Here is a 21,345-nt window from a genome sequence, read left to right as displayed (position 1 = left end):
GACCACTTAGAATAGTCCCACTGATATCTGGTCATGATGGCTCTAGTCAGTTAACCTAGAAAATTCATCATCTGAGTGGGCACTGATGTCTCCTACGAAAATAAGCCTCACTGACTCCAACAGACCAAGAACTTAGTCAGCTCAGGTATTCTGCAGACTCAGGAAGACTACATTGCTTCAGTTATACTTGGTCTGGAAAGTTTTCTTTGCAACCATAAGAGCTAGATATGTTATTTTAAATTAAAATGTTGTATCTGTAGCAGAATTCTGCATTAAGGGCTGAATTCTGTGAGGGATTCATGGAGCCCCCAGGGCCCCCTCAGTAACAAACCCCTCTTCATCCACTCTTCAGTCAGGACTAACAATTTTCATCATCACCTTTAATCCATTTCCACCTTGCTCAACCTAGTCTGCTTTTGAAGGTCTGGGAGAACAGCTAAGCCATGCTCAGGCTGCGTTAGACCAAAGGGGGTGTTCCAGAGGCAAGGGCTCCACACAGACCATACCCTGCCACCAGCCCTGTCATGTTTAAATTGGAGGGCTGTTAAAAGCATGACAATAAAAGTTCATAGGTTCACAGATTTCAAGGCCAGAAGGGACCACTGGGATCATCTAGTTTGGCCTCTTGTATAGCACAGGCCAGAGAACATCTCCAAAGTAATTAAGGGGAAATACTCAGTGTCCCTTGGTATAACAGAGTCAAATGGTCTAACAACCTGGTCAGTATCCAAGCCCAGTACTCCCTAAGACATTCACTGCCATCTCCAGTGGATCCCAACAAGTATACGCACTCAACATCCTGCTCTCACACAAAACCTTAACAGCGACCTCCTGCTCTCTTGTATCACCGGCCCGGCCCATCTTACTGACACTTGGTCCACACACGTAGCATTATCCTCCCTGAACACGGCAGAGGTCACGGCTTAGGTTGTGTGTGAGAGCATGAGTTGGATGAAGTTGTTTTGTGCATACCTTTCCAGTACCTGTTGGAGATACTAATAAATGCTGCATTCTGTTGCGGACAGTATTATAAGCATGTGAAGGTGACAAGGAATGCTGGGTTCTTTCCCTTTAGCTTGATATTGTCCTGCTTTCAAAATTTTGGGTGGGGCACATCAACTGTCACTAAATGCAGGGTTTGCTGTTGTTAGTTTCCTTCTTATTTTTATACAGGGTCAGTTACCTCACTGAGTGTAAGCTGGATTGCGGGGTGGGGGTGGGGCTATTTTGTTTCCCCCAAAATGACTACCACTGACCTGTGGGTCCAAAGATAGCTTGGTGCACTGTGTGGTCCCTGCTCCTGACAGGATTTCCTTGCCCAGTGTGTGCAGGAGGCTCAACAGTCTCCTTGGCTTGCAGGGCTAACACTGGGGTAAAGAGGCATTCCAGTTCGACACGTCTTGAAGGCAGCGCGCCAAGTTAGTGCATTGCACACCAGCAGTGTGGTGTGGGGAGTGGCAGGCTGTGGTGGGGTTGCTGGGAGGAGGAGGAGGAGGACTGTCGGTGGTGGTGAGGCTAGAGGGTGTCCTTTCCCCTCCCACCCCCCAGCTGCTTCCATTCACACACATTTGTGCTGCGATTTTGGAAACAGTTAGAAATTAGCTCAGATTCTTCTTTTTTCAAACTGGACTTAAATATTCAAGCACATTAAAAAGTACAAGGAGTATTTTAAATTAACCTTAAGGTTCCAAACAGACAGTGTAGGGAACACTTAACATCATTCCTTAAGCAAATCTGTGGTGCAGCCTGAACTCTGGTGTCACTACTGCCCACTGGGAATGAACATTGCAGAGTTCGCTGTTATAGCGACATACAGTGAGCCTGGGAACACAGCACTAACCCAGTTTTGTACCCCAACATTGTCCTAGAACTCTCATTACACTGTGTTATGTGAAGGCCTCTACGTCAAACACTTGCCTCGTCTTATCTCCTATGGAGAAAACCCTCTGATTTTGTATTGTCTTAACTCTTATGACTATAACATTGTATCATCTTCACTATTGTTGTTGTTCAAGGCAGTAACTTACTTTGGTTTAGGAAGGAGTCAAACAGAACCAGCAGAAACTTTTAATGAACATTGATCTGAACAACAGACTGGAAAACACAGATGTCAATTTCATATCTCATGCTGCTTTTTTGTTTTAAAGGGGATCTGAAAAAAAGGTGAGCCACTGATATCTTTTCTGATAATGCTTTTTTTTGGCTGTGATAACTCACCTAAACTAAGCAAAAAGCCAAGTCTGCTGCTAAGAGAACTTCTTTTCACTAATGACAGTGCGTGTCGCACACAGTGATGAGGGGCTTCAGCAACTTTGCAATAGCTCTGCTCTAGCATGTGATGAATTTGAACTAAACATAAGTGTAAAGAAGACAATGATTGTGGCACAAGGTGTGTTGATCGCAGCAGAGGGTTCAATAGTTAACACTGTGCGAGAAGTTACACGCAAGTTCTGCTATTAGGATCAACTTACCTCTCAATGACGAGCTTAATTCTTACACTGGAAAGGCAACTACCACAATCAGCCAACTGACCAAGAGCATGTGGGATCTCAGGAAACCAACACTGAACACCAAGACAAGGGTCTACCAGACACTCCTCCATGGTGGTGAGACCTGGACCACCTACAGCAGGTATGATAGAAGGCTACACACCTGCTGCACCCCCATCTTCACTGTAATCTAAATACCAAATGAGAAACCAATGTTCCTGACACCAAGGTAATTGAGAAAACAAACTTGCCAAGTCTAATCGCTGTTCTCAAACTCAAAAGTCTCCACTGGCTTCATCATCAGCACTAGATGGATCCTGGCACACTGCCAGGTTCTGTGTGACACTTTCCCCTCCATTCCACCAGTCCAAAGAGTAATCAACAAGATCAACCAGGATTGAGTCAGAATGAATATAGGAACATAAGGACAGCCATACTGGGTCAGACCAATGGTCCAGCTAGCACAGTATCCTGTCTTCTGACTGTGGTCAATGCCAGATGCTTCAGAGGAAATGAATAGAACAGGGTAATTATCGAGTGATCCATCCCCTGTCATCTACTCCCAGCTTCTGGCAGTTAGAGGCTCAGGACACCCAGAGCCTCCCTGATCATCTTAGCCATTGATGGATCTATCCTCCGTGAACTTATCTAATTCTTGTTTGAACCCAGTTATAGTTTTGGCCTTCACAACATCTCCTGGCAATAAGTTCCACAGGTTGATAAATATTTATTACCTATCAATTTCCTACCGGTTCCTGACATTCTGTTAGCTTTTTTGACACTGAGCCAATGTTTTCACAGAACTATCCACAATGACGGCGTGGTAACAGCTAATTTAGACCCTGTCATTTTGTACATATAGTTGGGATTATGTTTTCCAATCTGCATTATTTTGCATTTGTCAACATTGAATTTCATCTGCCATTTTGTTGCCCAGTCACCTAGTTTTGTGGTTCCAATAGCCCCAGTTTGGGACAGAGATCTTTGATTCCTGGATTTGCTGCTTCTGTCTGGGAGGGAATATTTCAACATCTGCCTTTGGACCCAGACCTACTGACTCAGCAAGAGGGATGAGTACTTCATTCCGACATGAGCTCACTAAATTCGACAATGTGGGTGATTGCATCTTGAGATCTGTTGAACATTGTGTTCTGCTGATGTGCAAAACATTATACTGAATCCTGGAAAAGATTTCACCTGTAAATGCTACTTTAGACAATGCAAAAGCGTTTTAATTATGATCAGAAAGTGCCAGTGTGGTTCCCTTGAATGCTCAGGTTCCAGAAGTTCTAAAGTATCAATTATTCCTTGAATGTTATGGTCCATTATTACTGTTTGTAAGGGTTCATTTATCACCAATGCCAGCATTTCATCAGTGGATTAACGGTAAATCTTGGTCCAATCACAAACTAGTAAAGAAATTCCTTAAAGGATGAGCGAATGTCTATTCCCCAGTTAAATCTCCCATACCCGTTGGGACCTTACCCTGGTATTGTCCCACCTCATGCAGCCACTCGTTGAACCTCTGCCCAAGTGTTCACTGTTTCACTTCTCACTTGTCCATCAGACATTCACCTCTGTTTATTTCCCTGCTCAGTCCCCATCCTCTGTGTTAGGATATAGATATTCAGGCCTGTCTGCAAAGGCCTGTACTTTAAGAATTTAGGTGTATTCTTATCACTTGGCTAGTTCTAGAGGTATAAAAGAAAGAATCAAAATCACTGTCTGCTGGTGTAAGGGCCTTCTCTTACTGTGACAGTCTGAGGCCCTGTTCTTAGGCTAAGGCCTTTGGCTAAGCAGCAGAGGCAGCCATAAGCTAGGAAGCAACCGGTCACATCCTCACATTCCAAACTAGTCACACTGAAAGAAGGTGCTATTGGGCTGTTAGGAATACAATCCTGTCCTGAAAGAAAAGGAGGACTTGTGGCACCTTAGAGACTAACCAATTTATTTGAGCATGAGCTTTCGTGAGCTACAGCTCACTTCATCGGATGCATACTGTGGAAATTGCAGAAGACATTATATACACAGACACCATGAAACAATACCTCCTCCCACCCCACTCTCCTGCTGGTAATAGCTTATCTAAAGTGATCATCAAGTTGGGCCATTTCCAGCACAAATCCAGGTTTTCTCACCCTCCGCCCCCCCACAGACAAACTCACTCTCTTGCTGGTAATAGCCCATCCAAAGTGACCACTCTCTTCACAATGTGTATGATAATCAAGGTGGGGCCATTTCCTGCAGAAATCCAGGTTCTCTCACCCCCTCACCCCTCTCCAAAAACCACACACACAAACTCACTCTCCTGCTGGTAATAGCAGCAACCCCCCAACCTGAAGCGAATACTCACCAACAACCACATACCACACAACAGAACCACTAACCCAGGAACCTATCCTTGCAACAAAGCCCGTTGCCAACTGTGCCCACATATCTATTCAGGGGACACCATCACAGGGCCTAATAACATCAGCCACACTATCAGAGGCTCGTTCACCTGCACATCCACCAATGTGATATATGCCATCATGTGCCAGCAATGCCCCTCTGCCATGTACATTGGTCAAACTGGACAGTCTCTACGTAAAAGAATAAATGGACACAAATCAGATGTCAAGAATTATAACATTCATAAACCAGTCGGAGAACACTTCAATCTCTCTGGTCACGCAATCAGAGACATGAAGGTCGCTATCTTACAACAAAAAAACTTCAAATCCAGAGTCCAGCGAGAAACTGCTGAATTGGAATTCATTTGCAAATTGGATACTATTAATTTAGGGTTAAATAGAGACTGGGAGTGGCTAAGTCATTATGCAAGGTAGCCTATTTCCCCTTGTTTTTTCCTACCCCCCCCCCAGACGTTCTGGTTAAACTTGGATTTATGCTGGAAGTGGCCCACCTTGATTGTCATGCACATTGTGGGGAGAGTGGTCAGTTTGGATGAGCTATTGCCAGCAGGAGAGTGAGTTTGTGTGTGTGTGTGTGTGGGGGGGGGGGGTTAGAAAACCTGGATTTGTGCTGGAAATGGCCCACCTTGATTATCATGCACATTGTAGGGAGAGTGGTCACTTTGGATGAGCTATTACCAGCAGGAGAGTGAGTTTGTATGTGTATGGGGGTGGGGGAGTGAGAAAACCTGTATTTGTGCTGGAAATGGCCCACCTTGATTTTCATGCAGGTTGTAAGGAGAGTGGTCACTTTGGATAGGCTATTACCAGCAGGAGAGTGAGTTTGTGTGTGTGGTTTTTGGAGAGGGGTGAGGGGGTGAGAGAACCTGGATTTCTGCAGGAAATGGCCCACCTTGATTATCATACACATTGTGAAGAGAGTGGTCACTTTGGATGGGCTATTACCAGCAAGAGAGTGAGTTTGTCTGTGGGGGGGCGGAGGGTGAGAAAACCTGGATTTGTGCTGGAAATGGCCCAACTTGATGATCACTTTAGATAAGCTATTACCAGCAGGAGAGTGGGGTGGGAGGAGGTATTGTTTCATGGTGTCTGTGTATATAATGTCTTCTGCTGTAGCTCACGAAAGCTCATGCTCAAATAAATTGGTTAGTCTCTAAGGTGCCACAAGTCCTCCTTTTCTTTTTGCGAATACAGACTAACACGGCTGTTACTCTGAATCCTGTCCTGATAATTCCTATCACCTCCAGAGAAAGGGAAGTGCCTAGAAAATGTAAAAGGAAACTTAGTTTGATAGCATCCTGTCTGGCAAGAACTCACTTATCAATACTGGGATGTGAAATCCTCACTTCTGTATTGTCTTGTCATTATAGTTCCCACTTTGCTATTGTTTGTCTGTATAATCTCTGTCTGGTTCTGTGAATGTTCCTGTCTGCTGTATAATTAATTTTGCTGGGTGTAAACTAATTAAGGTGGTGGGATATAATTGGTTACATAATCATGTTACAATCTGTTAAGATTGGTTAGTTAAATTTCAGGAAAATGATTGGTTAAGGTATAGCTAAGCAGAACTCAAGTTTTACTATATAATCTGTAGTCAATGAGGAAGTGAGTGGGCGTGGGTGGGTGGGTATGGGTGGGTGTGGGGGAGATGGGAACAGGGAATGGGGTAAGGAAATTGCAATCATGTTTTGCTAAAGGGGGAAATGGGAACAGGGAATGGGAGTAAGGAAATTGGAATAATGTTTGGCTAAGGGCAGGAATGGGAACAGGGACACAGGTGTAAGGCTCTGTGGTGTCAGAGCTGGGAAGGAGGATACTAAGGAAGGAAACTGGAATCATGCTTGCTGGAAGTTCACCCCAATAAACATCGAATTGTTTGCACCTTTGGACTTCGGGTATTGTTGCTCTCTGTTCATGCGAGAAGGACCAGGGAAGTGAGTGGGTGAAGGAATAAGCCCCCTAACACTCTGACCACACTTCCCCACCCTCCCTGGCCCTGGGGTCATATTATCTTCCCACCCTGCAGTTTTCTCCAACAACATCTTCTCCTCACCCAGACCCCTCTTTTGTGCTAGCCCCCACCTGCTCAAGTCTCCTTTCCCCACTGAAGATACAGAATCATTTCCTATAAAAAAAGGTTACTCACCTTCTCGTAACTGTTGTTCTTCAAGATGTGTTGTTCACGTCCACTCCAATTAGGTGTGCGTGCACCATGTGCACAGCAGCTGGAAGATTTTCCCCCTTGCAGTATCAGTAGGGTTGGCCTAGGCGCCCCTTGAGGTCGCGCCTTCATGGCACTTGGTATAGAGCCCTGCCGACCCGCTACCCCTTCAGTTCCTTCTTGCCGGCCACTTCGACAAAGGGGAAGGAGGGTGGGTAATGGAATGGATGTGAGCAACACAGCTCAAAAAACAACAGTTACGAGAAGGTGAGTAACCGTTTTTTCTTTTTCAAGTGATTGCTCATGTCAGTTCCAATTAGGTGATTCCCAAGCCTAAATTTTGGAGGCGAGGTCAGAGCGTAAATGTGCGCTGACTGAAGTACCGCTCTACCAAAGGCTGCATCGTCTCTGGCCTGCTGGATAATGGCATAATGCAATGTGAATGTATGAATGGAGGACCATGTCGCCGCTCTGCGTATTTCCTGGGTTGGCATGTGTGTCAGGAATGCCACTGACGAAGCTTGTGTCCTGCTGGTGTGTGCTGTGAGCGGAGGGGCAGGCACCTCCGCCAGGTTGTAGCATTCCCGTATGCAGGACATGATCCATTATGAAATCCTTTGGGAGGAGACTGAGACCCCTTTCATTCTGTCCGCTACCACAATGAATGGCTGAATGGACTTCCAGAATGGTTTGGTTTGTTTGACGTAAAGGCTAATGCCCAGCAAACATCCAGCAAGTGAAGCCTTTGTTCTCTGCTGCTTGTGTGTGGCTTAGGGTTGAAAACTGGGAGAAAGATGTCCTGGTTCCTTAGGGAGGAAAGCTGGCTGCGGCCTGAGCTGAACCTTGTCCTTGTTGAACACAGTGTAGGGAGGCTCTGATGTTAAGGCCTTGAGCTCAGACACCCTCCTGGCTGAGGTTATAGCTACCACAAACTCCACCTTGTACGAAAGGTAGAGCAGAAGCATGTCGCCAGTGGTTCAAAGGGTGGCCCCATCAGTCTGGAAAGGATCAGATTCTGGTCCCAAGCCGGGACTGGCTGTCAGACATGCAGATATAGCCTGTTGAGACCTTTCAGGAAATGGCTGACCATAGGGTTGGCAAAGACCGACCATCCCCCTGCGCCTGGATGGAAGACAGAGATGGCAGCCAAGTGAACCTTTATTGATGACATGGACAGCCCCTGCTGCTTAAGATCGAGAAGGTAGTCCAGTATAAGGGGTATGGACACAAGCGTCGGAGACGGATGGTGTTGCGCCGACCAGATCGAAAACCTCTTCTATTTGGCTAGGTAGGTAGCCCTGGTGGAGGGTTTCCTAAGGACTTGTTTGACCGGGTCCAAACAGGAGAGCTCCATCGGGTTCAGCCATGGAGCTTCCATTCCGTGAGGTGCCATGACTCGAGGTTCAGGTGCTGGAGATGGCAGTGATCGTGAATTAACAAGTCCAGGAAGAGTGGCAATTTGACCAGGGCTTCCACGGACATTTCGAGGAGAGATGTGTACCAGTGCTGGCAGGACCAGACTGGAGCTACTAATATCACTGAAGCTTCTTCCCTCTGTACTTTGAGAAGCACCTTGTGAACGAGAGGGATGGGAGGGAACGCGTATAGGAGGTGGTCCCCCCATGGGAGGTGGAACGTGACCGAGATGGAGCCTGGGCTGTGATTCAGAAAGGAGCAAAACTGCTGGCACTTCCTGTTGTGTCACATGGCAAACAGGTCTATCTGGGGAAAACCCCACCATTGGAAGATGGAGTTTGCGATGTCCAGGCGCAGGGAGCACTCATGGCTGTGGAACGACCTGCTGAGGTAGTCCGCCAACTCGTTCTGTACTCCAGGGAGGTACAATGCTTGCACAGATATGTAATGAGTTAGACAAAAGTCCCACAGCATGAGGGCTTCCTGCCACAGGGTAGAGGAGCATGCACCCCCCTGTTTGTTGATATAAAACGTTGCCATGGTATTGTCTGTCGTAACTGTTACACTTCTCCCTGCCAAGTGGGCTCAGAAAGTCTGGCATGCTTGGTGCACCACTCTCAGCTCTCTGACATTGATGTGTAGACTGAGCTTTGCCTGAGACCAGAGGCCTTGTGTCCTGAGGTCTCCCAGATGTATGCCCCAATCCAAGGCTGTCGTGTCTGTCACCAGAGAGAGGGATGGCTGAGGACTGATGACGGGAACCTCTGCACACACCACCTGTGTGTCGAGCCACCACGGGAGAGAGTCGAGGACTGGGCAGGGCAGAGTCATGACCCTGTCCAAACTGTCCCGAACCGGCCGATACACTGAGGCTAGCCACGATTGGAGCAGCCAGAATCTGAGCCTGGTGTGTTGCACCACATGGGTACAAGTGGCCATGTGTCCCAGGAGTTTCAGCCAATTCCTTGCTGTGGTGGTGGAGAACTGCCTGAGACTTCGAATGATATTGCCCAGGGTCCGGAACCTCGATTCTGGAGGTATGCCCTGGCCTGTGTAGAGTCCAGTATCGCACCTGTAAACTCTATCCACTGAACCGGGGACAGTGTAGATTTCCCTATGTTCAGGAGAAGGCCCAGTTTGTCGAACATCGTTCTTATGAAGTCAACTTGTGCCTCCACTTCAGCCCTGAAGCAGCCCTTGGTCAGCCATTCGTTGAGGTACAGGAACACCTGTACCTGTCGCCTGCGCAGAACGCACTTGGTAAACACTCGAGGCGCCACTGACAGGCCGAACGGGAGAACTGTGAACTGGTAGTGGTTGTTGCTCACCACAAACCTGAGGTATTTTCTGTGGGACGGAGTTATTGCTATGTGAAAGTACACGTTCTTCAAGTCGAGGGTGGTGTACCAGTCCCCTGGATCCAAGAAAGGGATGATGGAGGCCAAAGAGACCATGCGAAACTTCAGTTTCTTCATGAACCTGTTGAGATTTCGCAGGTCTAGGATGGGCCTGAGACTGCCTTAGGCTTTTGGTGTTAGGAAATACTGGGAATAGAAGCCCTTGCCCTTCAGCTCCTGAGGAACCTCTTCCACTACCCCCAGCAATCGGAGTGAATGCACTTCCTGTATGAGGAGTTGCTCATGAGAAGGGTCCTTGAAGAGGGACGGGGAAGGAGGATGGAAGCGCGGGAGGGCAGAAAATAGGAGAGAATATCCCTTTTATGCCATGCGGAGCACCCAACGGTCCGATGTGGTACGGGCCCACGCAGGGTAGAAAGGGGATAGTCTGGACAAAAAGGTAAGGAGGGATGGATCCAGTCGTGGCACTGGTGCATCGTACTCAAGCGCACCTTCAAAAGGCCCGCTTCTGGGCCAAAGACAGCTTAGATTGGCCAGAGCCCTGGCATGAGGACAGGTGTGGTCTTTTCCTGCCACTCTTGTTTCTCCTCCAAGGACCGTCCTGCCGGTTTTGCAGTTGGTAGAACCGCAGGGGAGGCTGTGGCTGGAAATACTTCTGCTGAGTCACAGGGGTATGAAGGCCCAAGGATTTGAGGGTGGCCCTTGAGTCCTTTAAACTCTGGAGTCTTTTATCAGTTTTCTCTGAAAAGAGAGCCAAACCCTTGAAGGGGAGGTCCTGAATACTCTGCTGGACCTCATAGGGGAGAGCAGAGACCTGCAACCAGGAACTCCTCATTGCCACCCCTGTAGCCTTTGCATGGGTGGCCGCATCTGCCCCGTCCAACGCCGCATGTAGGGAGGCCCATGCTATCAGCGTCCCTTCCTCCACCAGCGCAGAGAATTCTGCAGAGGAGTCCTGCAGCAGCAACTCCGCAAATTTGGCCATCGTGCCGCAGGTGTTATACAAGTATCTGCTCACGATGGCCTGCTGGTTAGAGATGCAGAGTTGCAACCTCCCCATTGAACAGACCTTCCTCCCACATAGGTCTAGTTTTTTAGCCTCCTGATTTTTAGGGGAGGGTCCCTGGTAGCCCTGGCGCTCATGCTGATTGGCTGCGTCAAGAACCAGGGAATCAGTGGGTGGGTGGGTATATAGGTGTTCATACCCACTTGAAGTACCACCTTTCATTCCTCTTGGTCATAGGGGGCAAAGAGGCCGGGGTCTGCCAGAAGATCTTTGTGGTCTCAGTGATGGTCTTAATCAGTGGCAGGGCAATGCAGGCTGGCCCAGAGGGGGCGAGGATGTCCACCATGGGGTCGGCGTTCTCTACCACCTCCTCTGCCTGGATCCCCAGGTTCTGGGCCACCCGCCACCGCAGCTCCTGTAAGACCCTGCTGTCCTCCAAGGCCCGGGCCGTCGATGTCCCCACCACGGCCTTATCAGAGGAGGACGAGGATGAAAGCCCTGGTAATGGGCCTTGCTCACTCCCCTCGGTGCCGAGGGGGTCATGTGGCACCCAGTGTTGCCATGTCGCTGCCTCCGCAGTTGCTGGTGCTGAGATCGCCAGTGCCGAGGTTGCTGCCGCTGCAGCTGTCAACGGTGCTGGTGTCGATGCCGGTGCTGGAGCTCCAGGCAAAGGCAGGAGCGTCGGAGCCGCTGATGGTGCTGGTGCCAACGCCACCCGTGGAGGGACAAAGGATGCCGACGCCATCAACACCGATGTGAATCTTGATCCCTGGCTCTGTCCCTGGCTCTGATGGTAAGCCCAGGGCATCCAGAAGGGCCTCTGTGCCAGGGGTTACCACTGGGCAGTCCACAGTGCTGGATAGGGCTGGCAGTCACGCCAGGACCTGGACCTTCTGCTCCTGCTCCTATCAGAGTGGTAGGATTCCGCTTCCGAGGTCTCCGAGAAGGAGGACCACAGAGGAGCAGTGTTCCGCGGTGCCAGAGAGCGGTGCCGGGGACAGGGGACCGGTGTGGCTCCCTCACGTAGGTGGCCCGTGATGGGGAGAGGAGTGCCGGATATGGAGATTGGCGCACCATCATCGCCAGCTTGCCCCTTGACAGAATTGGGGGTCAGGCAGTCGATGGCGACTTGTCCCTTCTCTGTGGGGAGGACTGTGCCGTGAGGTGTATAAGGTTCTGAGCCGCCTCAAACACCTCCGGCGTAGAGGGGAGCTGTAGCTCTCTGCCATGCTGGTCCGGAGAGCGGTGAGGACCTGGACTCGACTGGACCCCTGGCGGGGCAGGAGTCTACGAGACCCTGGGAGGCGGTGGGGCCGAGGTAATGTGGCCTGGTTTGGGTCTCCCTCCTGCATGCTCCTTGGGCTTGGATGGGGGAGAGTGACCCCTTTCTGGCCTCCTCTTCTTTTGGGGCACCAGGGACTAAGACTGCCTATGGGTGGAGCTGTGGCGGTGCTGAGACTCACAGAAGGCTGCCTATGGGTGGAGCCGTGGCGGTGCTGAGTCTCCTTGGAGTCCTTCCTCCACACTGGCTCATGCAGCGTCAGTGCCAGCCCACTCCGCACGGATGAGGAGGTGTTGGGCATGGGCTCTGCCAACCCCAGGGCTGATTGAGGCTGGAGTGCAGCCTCCATGAGGAGGACCTTGAGCCTTTGCTCCTGGTATTTTAAGGTCCTAGGGAGAAACCCTTCACAGATCCTGCACTTCTCCTTTCGATAGCTCTCCCCGAGACACTTCAAACGGGAAGTGTGCGGATCGCTCCTGGGCATAGATTTGCCACAGTCCTCACAGAGTTCAAACCCCAGGGACCAAGGCATGCCCGGTGCCGGGGGGCAGCAGTGGGGGGCGGGGGGGAGTACCTTCCTCCAAAGGAAACTTATGAACTAACTACGAATACTACAACTACTAAAATACTCCCAACTAAGTAGAACTATATACACCGAAAGGTGGACACCGCCAATACAGCGCTTGCCTAGGCTAGCCAGCCATCACCGGCAGGAAGAAGGAACTGAGAGGATGGCGGGTCAGCAGGGCCCTATATCGAGCATCACGAAGGCGCGACCCCAGGGGGTGCCCAGGCCGACCCTGTGGATACTGCAAGGGGAAAAATCTTCCGGCTACCGTGCACGCAGTGCGCGCACACCTAATTGGAATTCACAGGAGCAATCACTCGAAGAACTTTAGTTCTTTAAAATGTTAAAGAAATGAGCCCAAATTCCACAAGCAGATCCAGAAACCACAAATTCTTGCAAGCTAACCATTTCCCTACTCCCACCTGCACCCCTCATATAGCTTTTTGTCCTTGTGTCTAATCTTATGGCCAGGTTCTCTGGCCTGCTCCACTCTTTTGAACCACCTGAGTGACAAGAAGGGAGCATAACCCCAGTACGGTGGGTGTTCCCAGCAGGCATACAGCTGGTGTAGTTGGCTCCTACATTTCACTTGCCCAGCCCTTGGTGTAGGGGGAATATAGAGGTAGGAAGGAGTGGCCAGATCACAATGCTTTGGCTATCCCAGCTGGTGAGCAGCTCCTTCGTGACAGCTGTCAGCTGGTGAATATTAGAGCAGTTCCCTGGGGCTGGAGCCAGGATAAGAACCAGGGAGCTGTAACCAGCTTCATGATGGTTACACCCTCACCCTCCCTGCCACAGGAGAGAATCTGGCTCATAGACTGCAAACTCTGTGGGGGAGGAACAGTAATATACCCAGCAGCACACTTGGGCCCAGTATAAATAAACATATGGATAATGCTCACCATAGATTTTCTGAATTCCTTGGAGATCATCCTGTGGGAGTTTAAAGTTGTGTGTTTCCATGTACTGGTAGAAAGGAGCCATGATAGCACTGGGGTCATTGGAATGTTCCAGGCCCAGGGCATGACCCAGCTCATGGACGGCAACCAGAAAGAGATCATTCCCTACAGAGAAAACACATGTGCCAATTAACATCCTAGCCGTTAGGTTAATAACTCTGTAACCCATAGCTGAAACTCTAGACATTCTCAATACAAGAATCAACCCTGGATATTGTGCAGCCAGTAGCAACACCACCAGCTACTGAAAAGGGATTCTACTGCATAGCACGTACAATGTGTGGCAATATAAAAATCAATTTACAATTATGTATAGTAATTCCAGGGATATCTACACCAGTGGTTCCTAAAATTTATTGGTTCACCATATTAAAAAAGTTGTTTGAAGTACCACATGCACATTTCTCCTTTCTGTGCACATTTATTTTAGGCCTTAAGTTTTGATGTTCTCAAAGTAAATTATGTTTCAAATGTGGCTGGTGGCGGAAAGAAGAGAAGGGAGTTTGGCTGCTGAATCTGGGCGGAAGCCTTAGAGGTCACAAAGTTAAGAGCAGCTCAGGAATTTTTCAACTAAATGTTTTTTTCCATTGGAAAACGCCGATTTGTCAAAACTGAAACTTTTGGCGGGAGCTATACCAATTTCGATGACATGTTTGCTGGGATACGCTATCCCTTAATCCCATGGACCAGTGTTTCTTGGCCTTTCTAGTGCAAGAGTAGCCTTTGGGAGCTCCCCGTCATCCTCCCTCTTTTACATGGACTTTGGCCAGGTGCTGTGAACCGCACTGAGCACCGAACCCGCAGTGGTTCATGATAGCCTGATCAGCCAGAATGGTGACCTAAAATAGCAGTGCAGGGAGCCAACAGCTGCCAGATCAAGCTAGCGAAGAGACTTTTGTGCTCTCGCCAGTCCCCAGGAGGCTTCGCTGCTAAAGCAGCTACAGCACATCCGGTGTCCCTACTCAAGAGGAGCTGTTTGACGACGTGCTGAAGAGTACCCCGCCATGGAACTGGAGGCAGAAACAGATGAGACAGAAGTAGCCCTGGAGGCTGGCAAGTTTCTGGCTCCATGTTTGTTGTTATTAATATACGGACGGGGGGGATTTCCGGTTTATGACCCAATGCAATTACAAGCTTGGGTAGCAACGTGTATCTGCTTACAGTGGGATGCAAGCCAGCGTTTTGGCATCTCCCCCACAATGTGGAATTCAAAATGGATTTCAGGAAGGGCAAATAACAGTTAAACAAGCAGTTATAAAAACATTTTTACTTGATACTCGCACACAGTTACAAAAATATGCTGGGGTGTTAAAAGTAGGAGCCTTTCATTGTCTTCCCTTTTAGTGTGCCACACTGTACAAATTGGCCAGGCCACACCATAACGAGCCGCCTGTAAACTGTACTCGGGCCGAAGGGGAATGGCATGCCCGGTAACAAATTAACTGTCTGAAATACACCAGGGGTTGTGTGCAGTCCAGAAATGTGCCAGGAAGAGGGGGGATGCTATTCAGTTCTTTATTACCGAAGTATGCTTTGGAGGTGGGGGGGGGGAGTAATTTTGGTAATGCAGTCCTTATTATGAGCCCCAGCAGTCCCTGTGGTATGTGTCTAGTTCATGTGTGCAGTATCAAGAGTCTGTTTTGTCTGGGGTAATTGCTTGTAGTCCATAGATAGATGTAGTGCAAGCAGGCTGTACTGTAGGCCGTAGCTGTACTGGGGTAACTGCAAGAATGCAGAAAACTTTCAGTAGCTTAAAGGAAGACAGTAATCCACATGGAAGCTAGCGCAGCATCCTGTTGATTCCCCCATTAATTTTGATCCAATCCTGGGTGCTGATAGCTGCAAACTTCTCCCATAGTAGGAACTAGGATGGGTAGTCACATTTCAGGCAGGGCTGGGGGGCGGGGGGCATACTCTCCGGGCCTGCCTCTGTAGGTCATCACTTCACTTCACTCATAGATGTGTTGCTTGGTCACCATAAACTTGAAAACCTCTTTAGCATACATGGCTGGCTTGCCCCTGGTAGCTTAGAATACAGTATTTCTTTGCAACTCAGGAATCTCCAGAATTATGTCCTTCAAAATGTTGAATGCCTGAAAGGGTTGTGAACCATAAGTAGTAAACCACGGCAAGTGTACCATCCTCTTCTCTCCCCCACACAAGGCTGAAATGCTCTGCAATTTTAAAGGTATCTCATTTCTAAATTCCAACTTACCATTATGTGTGAAGGCTTCACACTCTGCCTAACTCTCAGTTGTGCCCACGGAACATCTGGGAATTGAACTGTTGTTCTCAGAATATGCTGAAGCAGAATTTTACATGCTTTGGCCTTGAGATTCCAAAGGCCCTTGAGATTCCAAAGGCTGATGATATACTAAACCTTTTCTGAAATACTGAGACAATAATGTACTGTTTCATTTCTGGTTTCAGGCCCTTCCACCTCTGCAGGCCAGCCACAGTTCAGCAGGTGTTGCACTGTCACAATGGGTCTGTCTACACTGCAATTAGACACCAGTGGCTGGCCCATGCCATCTGACTCAGGCTTGCAGGGCTTGGGCTGCAGGGCTGTTTAACTGCAGTGTAAATTTCTGGGCTTGGGCTGTGGCCCAGGGTCTAGGACACAGCAAGGTGGGAGGGACCCAGAGCTCAGGCTACAGCCTGAGCCTGAATGTCTACACTGCAATTAAACAGCCCCGCAGCCCGAGCCCTGTGAGCCTGAACATGAGCCCTGTGAGCCCTGTGAGCACTTAACATGAATTCCAGCACAGCCTTTGAAGCTGAGAGAAGCACAGGTGTGCTGCTACAATGTGCCACTGGGAACATATACAACAATTGGGCTCACAGCAGGCAGAGGCGCTGTGACAGACATGGCTCTTAGCCCCTACTAAAACAGCATGATGCACACACACCAACATCCTAGGTGGGAAAATATTTACCCTAATAAAAGGAATGTCCAGTAGTTGACACTTATTGTTTCTCTCCCTTGCAAGTGTAAACTACTCTTGCGAGAGCTGGCGTCACCCAGACAGACCAGCCCCAATTTGGCACAAGAAAGGAGAAAGAGAATAAAGGAGTACAGAGGTATAAGTAGGGGACCTACAGCACCATGATTTTTGAGTGCTTTTCACTATCTATCTGCTGGTCAGATAAGTGACAGCCTCCCAAGGCTTCTGCAGCTAAGAGGGTCCCTAAGCCTTGTCCCTTATTCGTCTTTCCGCGGAATTGAGTGACCGATCCTGGCTTGGCACCGCTGGAATCGAGAGATGCAAGGAGGGTAAGAAGCACCCACACCTGATCTCCTATCTTTAGTGTACACATATTTTGAAATAGAGCTCTATACTTTGTTTTCTTTCTTTGGGATTGTAGCTTCAGTTTTGTAACTTGTTTGTGTGTGTAACATCTCTACATTTAAATAAGTAGGCACTAGCAATTTTGTAACCACATGATTAGAATCTAGTTTAATAAATTTTGGTAACCATTTGTGCATAAGCCTGACTTGTTTCTCTGGTTTACTGTAAAGCAGCCAACACAATTAAAGAACCTCAGCCATTTTGGCTATAAAGCCTGGCCATTAGGTGAGAGTACTAAGAGCCTAGCGTTGAGTTGTGCCGCCTCCACGGGGCAAACTCTTGGAGCACCTGTCAGTCAATCCTGACTGCCCGCTGCGAAGGAGCTCTGAGCTCTAGCAGTTAAAGTCACGGGTGTGGAGAGGCTCTTAGTGCTGCCATTGGGGCACCTGTCAGTCAGTGTTGACTGCCCGCTGCGAAGGAGCTCTGAGCTCTAGCAGTTAAAGTCACGGGTGATTAGGACCTTGGGGCATCCGTCAGCCTAGCCCAGGCTGCCCGCCGCGAAGGGACAGTGCGTCCTAGCGGTTAAAGTCACGGATGGTATAAACGGGCATAGCTGGCACCTCACCAAACATCCCTGGCCATCGGCTAACAGTCTCTACTATGGTGTCTTTAAAAAGTTTCCATGCAGCTTGCAGGGATTTCACTTTTTGCACTGTACCTTTTAATTTCTGTTTAACTAACTTCCTCATTTTTGTGTAGTCCCCCTTTCTGAAATTAAATCCTACAGTGTTGGGCTGCTGTGGTGTTTTCTCTGCCACAGGGATGTTAAATTTAATTATATTATGGTAACTATTACCAAGCACTCCAGCTATATTCACCTCTTGGACCAGATCCTGTGCTCCACTTAGGACTAAATCAAGAATTGCCTCTCCTCTTGTGGGTTCCAGGACTAGCAGTCATTTAAGGTGTCAAGAAACTTTATCTCTGCATCCCGTCCTGAGGTGACATGTACCCAGTCAATATAGGGATGGTTGAAATCCCCCATTATTACTGAGTTTTTATTTTTATAGCCTTTCTAATCTCCCTGAGCATTTCACAGTCACTATCACCATCCTGGTCAGGCCGTCAGTAGTATATCCCGACTGCTATATTCTTATTTTTCAAGCATGGAATTACTATTCATAGAGATTCTGTGGTATAGTTTGGTTCATTTAAGATTTTTACTTCATTTGACTCTATACTTTTTTCCACATATATATAGTGCCACTCCCCTACCAGCACGACCTGTTCTATCCTTCCGATATATTTTGTACCCTGGTATTAGTGTGTCCCATGGATTATCCTCATTCCACCAAGTTTCTGTGATGCCTATTATATCAATATCCTCATTTAATACAAGGCACCCAAGTTCACCCATCTTATTATTTAGACTTCTAGCATTGGTATATAAGCGCTTAAAAAGCTGTCACTTTTTAGCTGTCTGCCAATTGGATGGGACTCTTTTTCATTTGACTGTTTCTCACCAGATTCTACCTGTATTTTATCGTCTTCCATCCTCTCCTCCTTACCAGGACATAGAGAATCTCCATGAATAGATCCTCCCCTAAGAGATGTCTCTGTCCGAACCACGTGCTCCTCTTCACCTGTCGGCTTTCCCCCAGCCTTTAGTTTAAAAACTGCTCTAGACCTTTTTAATTTTAAGTACCAGCAATCTGGTTCCATTTGGTTTAGGTGGAGCCCATCCTTCCTGTATTGGCTCCCGCTTTCCCCTAGTTCCTAATAAATAGAAACCCCTCCTCCCTACACAATCATCTCATCCATGCATTGAGCTCTGCAGTTCTGCCTGTCTAACTGGCCCTGTGTGTCGAACTGGAAGCATTTCAGAGAATGCTACCATGGAGGTCCTGGACTTCAATCTCTTACCTAGCAGCCTAAATTTGACCTCTGGAACCTCTCTCCTATTCTTCCCTATGGCTTGTCAGTGACTTGGAAATAGGAAATTCTATTTTTGACATACACTGCTACGCCTTACCCCGCTTGATCCTTCCTAAATTAGGTTATAACCATTTATTTTAACATTTAACTCATATGAGTTATCCCATCAGTAATACCAACTAGATAAAATTTATGCTCATAAATGAGCAATTCCAATTCCTCTTCCTTGTCACCCAGGCTCCTAGCATTGTTGTATAGGAAATTCAAGAATTTTGTCTCTTCTTGCCCTTTGGATTCTAGTCCAAGGCTTCTGTGTTTTTCTGTCATAGGTCAGGCACCATCAAAGCAAATATTAACCCAGCAGTGCCTATCCAACTCACCTGGAAGAACTGATTGTTGGATAGTGTCAAACATGTTGTGTCCCTCTAGCACATACTGTCAGTGGAAAGTTAAACAGGTAGTCCTTTTGCATCGCTCCTTCCCACTCAGATTGAACAACAGATAAAAGCTGTGCACAAGAAGACATATCTGTAGTGTCCTCCTATTGTACTGAGAAGTACTGGCTTTCCTGAACTCTTCTGCACAGCTGTTTCTGAACATCTGCCACATCACAAACTTGTTGTCTGACTGCATCTTTGGAGAGGGGAATGGCTGTGACGTTTATTGCTAGCAGCAAGTCCCAACATAACACTGATGACATCTGAGGCACAGGACACAATGAGTATTCTCTCAGTTCTCTGAGTCTTGGCAGCTTTCGCAATTTACCATGACACTAACTCTGATGTTTACAGCACTGACATCAACAAAATAGTCTTCTGATTCTGTAAGCCTGTACATTTTCCCTTGAAGAATTCAGTGGTTATTTTTATAAAGTTGGTCTTCAGATGGCTCAGCGTGCCCCCCCTTAAAGGCCATGTGAACACCTCAGAATCCCTTGACCACTACTGTGAAAACCCCTTTACAGTATTACGGTAACTGAGAGTCATGCTAGGATATTGTAATAGGGCTTCTGGGGTACTGCCCCCTTGTGGCCCTTCTGTGCACAACTCACTCAGCTGTGGATCTCCACTGGTATGTCTCTGTCCCAATAAGGTACAGGAGAGTGGTGCTTTGGTCCACCAGCCAAAGAAACCTTCAGTCTGGCATTAGTGGGTTTAAACACCCTTTTGGGGTGTTTAAGATTCTAAGGTAATGAGGAACAAAATCAGGGTCATTCCACAAACCTTTGGTGGAGCCCGACCCTTCTATTCAGGGCTGGTCTCCCAATCTGTTCTTCAGCCAATTCCCTTCCCAGGATCTACTCATCCCTTCCAGGAGAGTTGATCCGGCCAGCACGCGTGCTCCATCCCTGGGCTGCAACCAGGCTTCAATCCCACCAAGAGAAGCAGATTTTTGTCCTTCCTGTTCAGTGCTGAACTGGGCTAGACTTTCTTCTTTTATTTCCCTTTCTATGCCTGATACTGGCTGGAGGTGTAGCAGGGCGGGCCAACTGGATCTTCGGACTTTCCCCAATCCCTTCATTGCCAGTGGAGAGCCTGACCGCCTCCTAAACTCCCTCATTGCTGGTGCGGGGCATCTCTGCCCCATCACAGATGTGTCTTGTTTTGAGTCTCCCAAAGAGGAAAATCAGGCTTCAAGTGGCAGATGATAGAAGAGTGATGAAAAGGTCACAAAAGGAGAATGAATGTGACCCTCCTCTGCTGCCTGGTGCCATAGAACACTTTGGGGAGCATGCACTGGAATCCAGTTAATGTGTGTGTGTGTGTGTAAGTGTGTAAGCTGGAGAGCAAAAGGTAATTGCAAGTCCTAGGAGGTCAGGGTGACAAAAGAAAATGCGGGGTGCCTAGCTGCAGCAAAACAGTAAATTCCATGGCAATAATCTTGAATTCTGTGGTGTAATGTAAATGTTAAATTCCAACTGGCAGAGTCCACAGATTTTGACTGCGATGGATGCTGCCATTCACACCTCTCAAAAGTTCTCTGAGGATTCAGGCAAGCATTACTGCATCAGTTTGTGTTCATTTCACATTTCCAATTTATCTCCACAAGTATAAGCTTTAGAAACATAATTTTATTTGAGGAAAAGGAAAGAATGGGCTGGGGCAGGGGGTTGGGGTGTGGGAGAGGGCTCGGGGTGCAGGTTCACGGCGGTGCTTACCGCAGCTCCCAGGAAGTGGCCACCAGGTCCCTGCAGCCCCCACGTGCAAGGGTGGCCACGGAGGCTCTGCGTGCTGCCCATGTGCCCACAGGAGCTGCCCCGCAGCTCCCATTGGTTGCAGTTCCCAGCCAATGGGAGCTGTGAAGCTGATCCTCAGGGCAGGGGCAGCGTGCGGAGCCGCCCATGTGTCTAGGGGCTGCAGGGACTTGGTGGCCACTTCTGGGAGCCATGCGGAACTAGGGCAGACAGGGAGCCTACCTTAGCTCTGGGCCCCCACTGCACCGTTGACCAGACTTTTAATGTCCCAGT

The 21,345-nt window shown here is 48.4% G+C and overlaps 1 protein-coding gene across 2 annotated transcripts in view; it reads right to left on the bottom strand.

Moving 5' to 3' along the window:
• MMP24 (matrix metallopeptidase 24) overlaps positions 1–21,345 on the bottom strand; it is a 170,227-nt gene that overhangs the window by 45,948 nt on the left and 102,934 nt on the right. For both annotated transcript variants that reach the window (XM_074970413.1, XM_074970414.1), the window contains one exon: positions 13,597–13,758. In XM_074970413.1, the coding sequence (XP_074826514.1) occupies positions 13,597–13,758 (162 nt within the window). The remainder of the gene's footprint in view (positions 1–13,596; positions 13,759–21,345) is intronic.

Source organism: Natator depressus, chromosome 13 (assembly GCF_965152275.1).
Source record: "Natator depressus isolate rNatDep1 chromosome 13, rNatDep2.hap1, whole genome shotgun sequence".
Lineage (NCBI taxonomy): Eukaryota > Metazoa > Chordata > Testudines > Cheloniidae > Natator > Natator depressus.
The sequence above is the reverse complement of the archived record's forward strand: the minus strand, read 5'-3'. Positions and strand labels throughout refer to the sequence as shown.